At 45.8% G+C, this 12,372-nt stretch overlaps 1 protein-coding gene across 2 annotated transcripts in view; it reads left to right on the top strand.

The window, feature by feature from the left end:
- FAF1 (Fas associated factor 1) overlaps positions 1-12,372 on the top strand; it is a 473,366-nt gene that overhangs the window by 311,211 nt on the left and 149,783 nt on the right. The window contains exons 10-11 of one of the 2 annotated variants that reach the window (XM_073593564.1): positions 2,598-2,727; positions 5,014-5,077. In XM_073593564.1, the coding sequence (XP_073449665.1) occupies positions 2,598-2,727; positions 5,014-5,077 (194 nt within the window). The remainder of the gene's footprint in view (positions 1-2,597; positions 2,728-5,013; positions 5,078-12,372) is intronic. The other variant, XM_073593565.1, reaches the window with a different exon arrangement.

Below are 12,372 nucleotides of genomic sequence, written 5' to 3' on the forward strand. Positions count from 1 at the left end.
GCAGTTGTGCCATATTCTTTCCATTTTCAGATGATGGATTGAACAGTGCTCCATGAGATGTTCAAAGCTTGGGATTTTTTTTATAACCTAACCCTGCTTTAAACTTATCCACCACTTTATCCCTGACCTGTTTGGTGTGTTCCTTGGCTTTCATGATGCTGTTTGTTCACCAAGGTTCTCTAACAACCCTCTGAGGGCTTCAAAGAACAACTGTATTTATACTGGTATTCAATTACACACAGGTGGACGCTATTTACTTATTAGGTTAGTTCTGAAGACAATTGGTTCCACTAGATTTTAGTTAGAGGTATCAGAGTAAAGGAGGCTGAATACAAATGCACGCCACACTTTTCGCATATTTATTTGGAAAAAATTTGGAAAACAATTTATCATTTTCCTTCCACTTCACAATTATGTGCCACTTTGTGTTGGTCTATCACATAAAATCCCAATAAAATACATTTATGTTTTTGGTTGTAACATGACAAAATGTGGAAAATTTCAAGGGGTTTGAATACTTTTTCAAGGCATTGTACATTCATCTATTTACTAATTCTAGCAGCACGAGGTTTTTAAATAATCAATGTAAATTGGGAGAGTGAAGTTCCACTTTAACAGTGTATTGGGTTTCCAATAATTTTTAGGCGCACATGTGATGTACACTTAACATATGCCAAGTTAACAACTCAGTGTTCCTATTTTGAAAAGGATTTGTGGCGTGTGCCAAAAATTGACAAGTTGCAAATTGCAATTTCTTGCAGGAAGGTCAGTTTTGGTGCCCTTTAAACCAATATCTGCACTACACTGTGGCACAAATATTAACCCTAAATCTCTGCCTGGTCTGCCCAGGTACAGATCAGTACTGCAGGCTTCCTTTGTTCACAAATATACATGGTGCTGCGCAAATATACAAGGCACTGCGCCGTGTATAGTTTATTGGGCCCCTTGTATGCCACAAATTAATGTGCACTGTGTTGGACAGCAAGAGACACACATTACTTTGTATGTTACTACACTTTATTTATCACGGGTATTTATATAGCACCGACAATTTATGCAGAACTTTACATATACATTGTACATTCACATCTGTCCCTGTCCTCAAGGAGCTTACAATCTAAGGTCCCTAATTCACATATACACATACTAGGGCCAATTTAGCCAATGAACCTATCAACATGTCTTTGGGGTGTGGGAGAAAACCAGAATACCCAGGGGAAACCCACGTGGGCACAGGAAGAACATGCAAGCTCCAGGCAGGTAGTGCCGTTGCTGGGATTCAATCCAACGACTCTATTGCTACCAGGCAGAAGTGCTAATCACTTAGTCACTGTGTTACTACAGTTTTACTATCGTGTTCCTACAGTTTTACTACTGTGTTCCTACAGTTTTACTACTGTGTTCCTACAGTTTTACTACTGTGTTACTACTGTGTTACTACTGTGTTACTACAGTTTTACTACTGTGTTACTACAGTTTTACTATTGTTTTACTACAGTATTACTACAGTGTTACTACTGTGTTACTACAGTTTTAATTCATTTTAATAAGCAGGGGGGGGCTTTTTTGAAATAAAGTTTTTAAGAGCCACTTATACTTAATTTAATCTGTGGTCATGTGACAGCCAGCATTGCAGTCTTCTAAACTACAAAAATTCACTGAAATAGTCCTGTGCTGGCATCAGTGGCAGCTGGTGTTTTTTTGTCTGGGGGGGGCAGCAAACAACTGAAACCCCCACGGCAAATCTCAATGGACAGGCCGCCCCTGGCTGGCATGATGACTTTGTTGTGATGGGGACAGCAAGACTGGTCAGCTCCACAGAGACTTACATATAGAGCAGCTACAGCTGACAGGTTGCCATAACTGGAACCGTTATGGTGGAAGATCACGAGACCAAGGATGGTAATTTATATGTAGGTCTTAAAACTTTCATTTTAAAAACAACCTAAATTACCTAGGAATGGGTGGACGAGTAAACAATTGGATTTTTTGTCTTCTTGCCAGGCTTCAGATTTATCACAGACTTGTGCTACACCGGTGCAATTCAAACAGTAGATCCAGTCGCAATACTCCATTCACAAAACTTACAGACTAGGATAGGAGCCATGATTTAATTAAAAAAATAAATAAAAAGTGACAGTTTCATCTTGTGAGGAGTCCATCAAGATTTGTGAACTGAGTCTGCTAAAATTACAGGCAGATTTCTTTTTCTTTTAACTGTCAAAGTTGAGCTTGACAAGGTCCTAATAGGTTCTCTAGTGTGATTAAGTGACCTCATTGTCCTGTAAGAAGGTTTGGAAAGTGGCAGGATAAAGCTGAAATCAGCTTGGAGGTTATCTATGAGAAAACGGAGGCAATATGTTTGGTGCTGTACGTTGTAGCTAGTCATATCTCAGATGATATTCTGTTACTGCATGGGGAAAAACATGGAAAGGTGAATTTAATATGTGTATTCCTTCCTAACGAGCAGGTAACTCTGAAGTCACATTTGTATAGCCTGCTGGATACAACTGTCATGTCCTATATTTATCCATGTACAGTACCTTCAAACTTTCATTGTCTTCAAGAACATAACATCATTATGTATTTTTTTTTAGCAGTGTACAGATATTCACATGATCAGTGATAGCGATGGAGATGACTTTGAAGATGCTACAGAATTTGGGGTGGATGATGGAGAGCTCTTTGGAATGTCCTCCGCCTCTGCACTACGAAAGTCCCCAATGAGTAAGTTGTCCCACAAATGCAGCAAAAGTCCTCAATTATGAGTAATGTGACAGGCGCATGCTCACTGTGCTCCTGACCAGTTTACTCCCTCGTATTAGCAGACTTTTTTTTTTTTTTGGATTCCTTATTTTTTAATCCCCCCCTCCCCCATATATTTTATTCACCTTTCCACAATCCAGCGAGATATCAACTATATGGCCTTTCAAATTTTTGGTTTTATTTTTTCAAAGAAATTTCCAAGCTTAATGTACCGACCAGCCTGCGACCAACCAAATTGACCTGTCTAACAGTATGCGTTAAAAACAGGGCTTTAGTCTGCACACATTTGCAAATACATGCGTAAGCTACAGGCTCCGTCAAGGCACCCTGTTCCCTGTAGTCCCTAACTTCTAAGACTCTCCACAGTGGAAGCACATGCAATTCAATGGATAGGCAGAGGGCAGGTGAGCCTGGAGGGAGCCCAACATTCCTTAAAGGCACAGGGGCACACTGAACACCCAGAATATAGCACTATGGCAGCAAAGGTGTCAATGCGTCACCTGACCAATATATTAACAAATGGCTGCTGCCCCCAACTATAACTGGCCTTTGCAGCAAGGAGCACTGGAAGGGGCAATGTAAAAACACCTTTTTTCATCTGGTATTTGCTCAGTCTCCGCAACCTTCCTTCAGTACTATAGAGAATTTTATATTTGCCTTGATCAATGGATGAATTGTAATTGCAGATGACGATGACCATTTCTAGTAAGAAAAGCAACCAGCTCTCGTTTAACCACTTGCTACCCAGGTCAATTCTGATATTTTGTCAGACATAAAAAAATAAATAAATAATTTTTTTTTGCTCGAAAATACATATAACTCCTAAACATTATATATATTTTTAAGCAGAAGCCCTGGGGAATAAAATGGTGGATGTTGCAATTTCTTACATCTCACAGTATTTGCACAGTGTGTTTTCAAACCAAATTTTTTGGGAGAAAAAATGTATTTAAATGGATTTTAGTACACACAAATGTAATATGGTACCCAATTTATTTGATAAAATATAAAAGATGATATGCCGAGTAAATGGATACCAAACATGTCATGCTTTAAAATTGCATACACACGTAGAACAGTGCCAAACTATGGTACCTAATAATTAACTTCCATAGCCAACACTTTAAAGCCTTTACAGGTTACCAGTTTAGAGTTACACAGGAGGTCTGGAGCTAAAATGATCGCTCTCACTTTTCAATACCTCACATGTGTGATGTGATCAGCTTACATATGCGTGGGAGACTTACGTATGTGTCCCTTTATTTTATTTTTTTAAATCAACTTTATGGCTATTACAAGGGATGACCAACATCCCTTGTGATAGCATGGGCTCTGACAGGTCCTCTTTATATGTCTATTAGACCCCTGACTTCTCCTCTGACCTCCAAAGCATCCGGCGGTGGAAGTTTACCATAGTGGTTAAGCGCTCCAGTGCTTTTTTTTTTTTATCTTCACCTTTGTGTCCCAGTGCGTTTAGGTGTGTTCCGGTGCGTTTTTGATGAGTTTTACTGCGTAGAGTTCAGTGCAGAAAAAATGCAGCATGTTCTACTTTTTATTTCTGAAACTGGAACGCAGTGAAACTGATGTTTCACTGGTGTGAATTATGCCATTATAAACATATAACCTACTTTCCATGCGTTTTTTTATGTAGAAAAAAAGAAATGCACCGGACTGCATGTGGTGTGAACGGGCCCTTAAAGGAATCGCTGGTTGTACATTTTGATACCAGGATGATTCCTGCAGGTGCGGGCATCTTCCCAGTATAACCACTGAAACCCTAGGGCAGTGATGGCAAACCTTGGAACCCCAGATGTTTTGGAACTACATTTCCCATGATGCTCAACTACACTGCAGAGTGCATGAGCATCATGGGAAATTTAGTTCCAAAACATCTGGGGTGCCAAGGTTCACCATCACTGCCCTAGGGGGGTCATATGCTATCCTACAGGTGGCAAGCGGTAAAACTACCACATACTATCCTCTCCTTTTTGGCTAAACCACGTTGTGAAAAACCCTTTTCTGTGCTGATGACAGAATGGTTTATCCTCAAGTCTGAATAATTTACAGATATGATTTAACCAGAAATAGTTATGGGCAGTTCATTAGCAACCACTGCTTACGCCCCCCGTTATTGTAACACTCTCATGCACAGAATCATCAAATTTGATGCAGTCATTTTATAACTCTCATGACCAATCTAGACTTCTCATCTCTGTTTACACTAAAATAATTGCTTTGTTTCCTTAGTGCCTGAAAATGCTGAAAATGAATCTGATGCTTTGCTGCAGTTCACAGCAGAATTCTCCTCCAGGTAATGTAGCAGCTGATTGTCACAGATTTTTATTTTTTGTAATCTTTATTTTTATTTTATATAATAAGAAAAAGAACATACATACATATAATCTATGGTCATTCTTACCACAGAACATTGCATTTTTCCAGTGTAGACCAATATGTTGGTACAAAAACAAGATTTATAACAAATTGTAATACGTAGGGGTAAGGGCGGGAGGGGAAAGGGGGGAGAGGGATTAAATCATCTCCGAACTTTATTACATTGCTAAACAGTCATATTGAGTCCTAAGAGGGGGCCCCGCCGTATCAGCTTGGCCGGACCTATCCCCCTCAGCCCTCCATTTTAGTACAGGAGGGAGGGGCCTCTTTTTTATTCAGTGCCCTAGGATGCCCACCGGGCGGATTCCCCGGAAGGGGGGCCATAGGCCTCCAACTAACCTTCGCCTAAGGGGAGCGCCCCCTGGGCATCCACTGGGTCAGTGCGGACATAGAGGTGCCTACGTTGCCAGGCAGAGCCCCTGACCAATACGTCTAAACAAGTAACAACTCTATTATTTAATAAAGGAGATACAAAACTTGTCTGTAGTCGCTAGCGACGCATAACGTCTCATATGAGCCTTCAGCTATATACCTTGTGAACCATGCATTAGGAAAGAAAAGGCCAACACCCTGTGCAATCAATGGGGCGTTGAAACATTCCACTCAGGTACGCACGTCACCACCAACAGGCCTCCTTAGCTTCAAGGAGGGCTCCGCTAACTTCAACAGCGCGACATCCAGGCTAGAGGATACCGGATTAGTGTCGATGATGAATCTCCGCCACTGAGCCCAAACACCATCAAAGCGCTCACTCCTATCTTTGCACCTCGCCACCCACTCCTCCGCCTCTCTGATATCATCCACCTTCTGTAGCCATTCTTTTAAGGTAGGGACCTGTGGGCGCTTCCAATAGAGAGGTACAAGCCTTTTAGCGGCATTTAGTAGATGAGGAAGGGCGCTTTTTTTGTAATGGCTTAGAGGAAGGGTGGGGAGGTGCAAGAGGAAATGCTCGGGGGAGAACGGGATCTCAATCTGCAGGGCATTTTTAATGGTAGTCTGTACTTCCATCCAGAAAGACCTAATCATTGGGCATTCCCACCATACATGAAGAAGGGTGCCTTTCTGACTGCAACCTCGCCAGCATCGGTCCGAAACCGAGGGGTAGATACGTGCTATGACAGCCGGTACTCGGTACCAGCGAGTTAGAAGCTTGTAGTTAGTTTCCTGCGTTCTAGACTCTATGGAGCTAGAGTGTGCTAGTTTATACATGTGTAGACGTTGTTCTGGCGTGAACTCCACCCCTAGGTCTCGTTCCCATTCCCTTATGAAAGCTGGCTTACCAGCGGTGGGAACCGAGCCCAGTAGCCTGTATAGCTCAGAAATCAAATGAGGAGTTGGCTCTTCTTCTGTGAAAAGGCTTTCTAGTGTGGTGATGGTGTCTAGCCCTCTCATTGGGGTCCCTTCTGTTGCAATAAAGTGTTGGAGTTGCTGGTGCCTCCACCAGTCCATAGGGAATCTGCCGTGGCTATTCCGCAAGGCGTCTAGGGGTATCAGTTTGCCCTTATCCACAAATTTACCATAACTATAATTGCCGTCTGACACCCACGTACCGAAAAAGGTTTTCTGCTCCCCAGGAGGGAACCACTTATATCCTCCCAAAGGTGCCAATGGGGAGCCCGGGGGCACCAAAGCACACAGGGCGTTTGTGCGGTCCCAGACCCGTAGGACATGAATGGTTAGCGGTGAGGTCGTCTGTGAGAGTCCTCTGTGTTCACGGGGCAGCCAGGGTGCGTATGACAGGTCCCGGCCTGCTAAGCTCTTCTCCAAGGAGACCCACATTTTTGAGCCCCCGTGATGACGCCAGTTAAGGATATGTTGGATCGCAATGGCTCTATAGTATCGTCGTACATCCGGGAGGCCCAAGCCACCCATTTCTTTAGCCTTCTGTAGTAAAGACACCGCCAGTCTTGGTTTTTTACCATGCCAAATAAAATTAATCATTTGGCTTTGAAGCTGAACAAAGAAGCTCCTGGGGAGGGTGACTGGCAGCATCTGTAAATAAAAGAGCACCCTAGGAAGGATGTTCATCTTGAGTATGCTGAGTTTGCCTAGCCATGTGAAGGAGGTCTTGGTCCAGTTCTGTAAGTCTCTACGCACCATGCTCAAGAGGGTGGGAAAATTAGCCGAGTAGATAGTGTCAAATCGATTTGTAAGTTGGATACCCAGGTACTTAATAGACGTTTTAGCCCAGCTAAATGGGAAAGCTTGTTGCAAGTCAGTAGCCATTTTTATAGGGATGGTGATGGGCAGAATTTCGGATTTCGAAAAGTTTATTTTAAGGTTTGACACATGACCGAAAATTTTTAGTTCCCTCATAAGGTTTGGCAGTGACACTAAGGGCTGGGTCAAATGAAAGAGCACGTCGTCGGCATAGGCCGATAGTTTGTGTTCCGTAGACCCTACTGTTACCCCTCTAATATCAGTGTTTGCCCTCACTGTTCGAAGCAGAGGCTCCAAAGCCAGAGCGAACAGTAGGGGGGAGAGGGGACACCCCTGCCTCGTGCCATTCCGTATGGGGAATCCCAAGGATAGATGGCCGTTCACTTTGACCTTCGCATTGGGGGTCGAGTAAAGCGCCATGATCCATCTCAGCATATGAGGGCCCAGTCCCCAAGCCTCCAGAACTGCCTTAAGGTATGACCAATCGATCCTGTCAAAAGCCTTTTCGGCATCAGTGGACAGAATAAGGTAGGGGGTGGAATTCTTATGGGAACATGCCCATTGTATGAGCTGTATGGCCCGGATGGAATTGTCCCTAGCTTCTCTACCTGAAATAAATCCCGTTTGATCGGGGTGAATAAAGGAGGGCAGGACGTGTTTAAGTCGATTTGCCATGATCTTAGCAAAAATTTTTATATCGACGTTAAGTAGCGATATTGGTCGATAGCTTTGTGGGAGAGTGGGGTCCTTGCCCTCTTTCGGCAGCACTGTGATGTGGGCCAGTAGAGCCTCAGGGGGAATCTGGTGGTTTGTGGCCAAAGAGTTAAAATACCTGCACATATGATTTTGTAGCAGGGGGAGAAACTTTGCATAATACGCTTTGGAGTATCCATCCGGGCCAGGGCTCTTCCCATTAGGTAGGGCCTTCACTGTTGAAATAATCTCCTGAGGGGAAATGGGAGAATCAAGGTCTAGCTGCTGCTCTGGTGTCAGGGGGGGGAGTCCAGCTGCGGCGAGGTATTCGCCAATCGCTTTTAGTTTTGCTGACCGTCCTGTGTGTGAGATATCCTTATCTAGGTGATATAATTCTGCATAATAATCTCTAAAGATTGAGGCAATCCCAGAGGAGTGTAATGTAGCTGTACCGTCAGGGGACCGGAGCGAGTGTATGTGGACTGTCATTCTTCTCTTCCGAAGCGCTCTAGCCAGCATTCTGCCGCATTTGTTTCCCTGTTCGTAGTATTTATGTGAAAGGTGGCGTAGTTGTCTGCGCACGCGACGGTCGAGGAGGCGAGAAAACAGCTCCCTCAGTTCAGTCAGCCGTTCGCGGGCGTTAGCATCCCCCTGACGTTTGTGTTTAAGTTCCTCTTCCTGCAAGGCTGTCAGCACCCTCTTGAAGTCTATCTGTCTTTCCCTTTTGAATTTGGAACCCAGGGAGATCAGCTCACCCCTGAGTACCGCCTTATGGCTTTCCCATACCACTCCGTCTGCCATTTCCTCGGACACATTCTCCGCAAAATAGTGTGTGATGGTCTCAGAGACCTTAGCTACCACTGAGGCGTCGTCTAGGAGGTTTTCGTTGAGCCTCCAGGACCAGGCCCTCCGTGTTTCGTCTGGGACCCGCAACACGGCCCACACTGGAGCATGATCTGAAATAGTGATGTTGCCTATTTCAGCTGACTGCAGCAATTCAAGGGTGTCATGGTCCACACACATAAGGTCTATGCGTGTATAAACGTCATGTACCCCCGAGTAGTAGCTGTAGTCCCTCTCAGATGCATGAAGAGCTCTCCACGTGTCTATAAGAAGGCTATTCTGCAGTGACTTGCGAAAATGCTTGAGGAAGGCTTGGGAGTGAGTGGGGCGGCCATGGGATGTGTCAACGAGCGGGTCCGGGCTCACGTTAAAATCCCCTCCAAGAATTAGGTGACCCTCCCTGAATTCGTTCAATTTATCTAGCACAGAATCAATAAAGGAGAGTTGTTGGGCATTGGGTGCGTAGAGAGTCGCAAATGTAAATTTTTTGTTGGCCAAGACCCCCTTCACGAAGACGTATCTGCCCTGTGAGTCGACCTGAGTCTCTGAAAGTTGGAATGGGCATGACTTATGGAATGCGATGGCTGTACCTCGTGATTTGGCTACCGGGGAGTTGCTAAAAAACCATTGGGTGTATAGGTGTGTGGGTATCTTTGGAAGGGACTGTTCCCTGAAGTGAGTCTCCTGCAGGAAAACCACCTGGGCCCCCAGTCTCTTAAGTTCCAGCCATAGCCTGTTGCGCTTATGTGGAGAGCAGAGCCCCCTGACATTGTAGGACAGTACCTTTAGCGACGGCGCACCTGACGTGGATGATAGCTGATCGTTCACCCCTCCTCTGGTTCCCCCATGCATGGCTCAGTCGGCCAAAAGGCAACCTGCAGATCAAAGCAGTAAATGGTTAGCTTTAGAGAATGATCTAGAACACAAAATAATATCAAGGGGGAAGTGGGGAGGAGGGGGGGGAGAGGCTAGGGAAAGGTGGGAGGTGGGAGGAAGGGGGGCTTGGAGAGGGTTAGGTGGGGAAGTGGAAGGGATCGGGAGGGAAAAGGTGGGATGGGGATAGGGGTAGGGAAAAAAAAAAAAAAACAACAATAATCTACAGAGCTCGCCCGGGAGGGGGGTATCAACCCAAAAACCGCCCGGGTGAAAACTCGGAGTCCCACAAGGGACTGTCACCTAGTAAGGTGAGGCCTAGGTGGGGTACGTGGGAGACCACCAAGGAGACGATTAGCCCATCCTTCCGTCCAGTCCATTCCGACACATAAACAGGGTGGGGAAAAAAAAAATATATATATATATATATATAAAAATATAAAAACATGTGCAAAACTGAAAGGGGGGGGGGGGGGGGTAAACAGTACATCTCAACAAAGGGAGAAAGGAGATTGTGGAACCCGGACTCCCCAAAAGTGCAAAAACAAAAAAGAAGAGGGGAGGACAAGGTGGCCGGGCTAGGAGCTGGACCACGGACCCCCCAGTCCATCATGATGCCTAATGGTTCTTGTAGTAGAAAGGTAGTGCAAAGGGCCTACTGTGAGATGCCTCGCAGGAGGAGGTAGAATGTAACAGCAACGCGTCCGTTAGGCCCAGAGCCCTGACTGAAATGTCAATGATGGAGAGGGGATTCCGTCCAAAAAATTAGGAAAAGCGATAAGGGTGGCGGTGGCTCGTTTAGTCACTGGCTGTGGAAGTGCCCGGACGTGGGCCCACCGTTTGCCTGTTGTGGCCCCGGGACCGCCTGTTTCCTGCCGCCTGGATCCAAGGTTGAGGTAGCTGGGGTATTGGGATGTCCGGGGTAGTGCGCCAATCCGGGAAATCTACAGGGTTAAGCTCCAAGGTATGTAGGAAGCGGGGGAGGTCATCCTTTGTGCGTAGTATAGCCCAACGGCCATTTTTTGAAGCCTGGAGGCTGAATGGGAAGCCCCAGCGGTATGTGAGGCCTGCCGCCTGGATTTCCGTTAGAAGTGGGCGAAGGGCCCGTCGCTGCATTAGGGTACGCCGTGAGAGGTCCTGGTAAAAGGACAGTTGAGCTCCATCGAAGTCAAAGACTGGTCTGTTGCGCATCTTTTGCATTATGCGATCCTTCAATGTAAATTTGTGTAGCTTACAGATCACATCTCTGGGGTTGTCAGGGTCCTCTGATGGGGGCCGAAGTGCCCTGTGAGCTCTGTCTATCTCAATCGGCACCGACGGAGGCAAACTCAGGATTTCACGGAACACTCCCTGTAAGGTGGGGACAATGTCCTTAGGTGCAGTGGCTTCTGGGAGGCCTCGTATGCGAATATTCGCTCGCCTGCTGCGGTTCTCCATGTCGTCTAACTGGCACAAAAGAGCCTCAATTTGATGACTGTGTGTGACGGTCTGCTCTCCGAGCTGGGAGATGGCGGGTATAGAATCATCGAGTTTCTGCTCCAAAGTCTCTACCCTGTGACCCAGCTCAGTGGTATCAGATTGCAGTTGTTCAATATCTTGCCTGAAGGCCCTCTCAATCCTGCTTGTAAAGCGCTCTAGGTCTTCTTTAGTGGGGAGAGACCATAAATGCTGCCTGATGTCTCTGTCCTCAGTCAAAGCTGCCAAGTGTGTGTCCCTGTCCTGTGATGATGTGGAGCAAGGGGATGCAGGGGGGATGGAGTCGCTTACCAGCCTGGGAGAAGAGATAGGAGATAGAGCTGGAGGCGCTGGCTGAATCTCCTGTTGCTGCAGCGTGGCCGTTCGTTCCGGCGCCATCTTGGATTTCCCCCTCTGCTGACGGGGGGTGTCCAGAAGAAAGGAATCCAGCGATCCCTGACCGTTTGGGTGGGCTTTTTTCGGCTGGGAAGAAGCCCGCCGCCGCTGTGACATACCCTGTGCGGAAATCGGGGGGTAATCACCCCTGTAGCTGCTAATTATGCTGCGGACTGGACGGAGCTCGGGCTCAGCACGTCCTCACTCCTCCATAGCCAGGCCACGCCCCCCTGATTGTCACAGATTTTAAAGTGACCTAAGTCGGTCATGTTAATCTTTTTAAAAGTAAAATTATTTTATTAGAGGAGACCCACCAAGTTGTTTGCTGTTAACTTGTTCTTCTGTGCAGTAAGAATGTTGTTATTAACCACTAAAGTGCTCTCATTGGATAGGTGAATGACAGTGGGTGTGGCTTAGACCTGACAACTGTGTAACAAAAGATCAGTGAAAATTAGCTCTTACCAACAAAGTGAAGTCCGGATCAGGTTAATAGAGGTTAAAATAGCTGAAAGGTTCACTTTAAAGTGGTAGTAAACTTTTTTTTTTTTTTTAACCTACAGGTAAGCTTATAATAAAGCTTACCTGTAGGTAAAATGAAAATTTCCTAAACGTGCACTGTTTAGGAGATATTCTAGCGTGCATCAGCCAGTGACGTCACCGACGCATGCGCTCTGAAGGAACGGCACACCTGTGCCATTCCTTCAGAGCTGTGTGCCACGGCTGAGACTCATGCATGGGAGTGATATCATCGCGGCTCGACCAATCAGGTCCCCGAACCCTGAAGGAAGACCG

Source organism: Aquarana catesbeiana, linkage group LG07, assembly GCF_042186555.1.
Source record: "Aquarana catesbeiana isolate 2022-GZ linkage group LG07, ASM4218655v1, whole genome shotgun sequence".
NCBI lineage: Eukaryota > Metazoa > Chordata > Amphibia > Anura > Ranidae > Aquarana > Aquarana catesbeiana.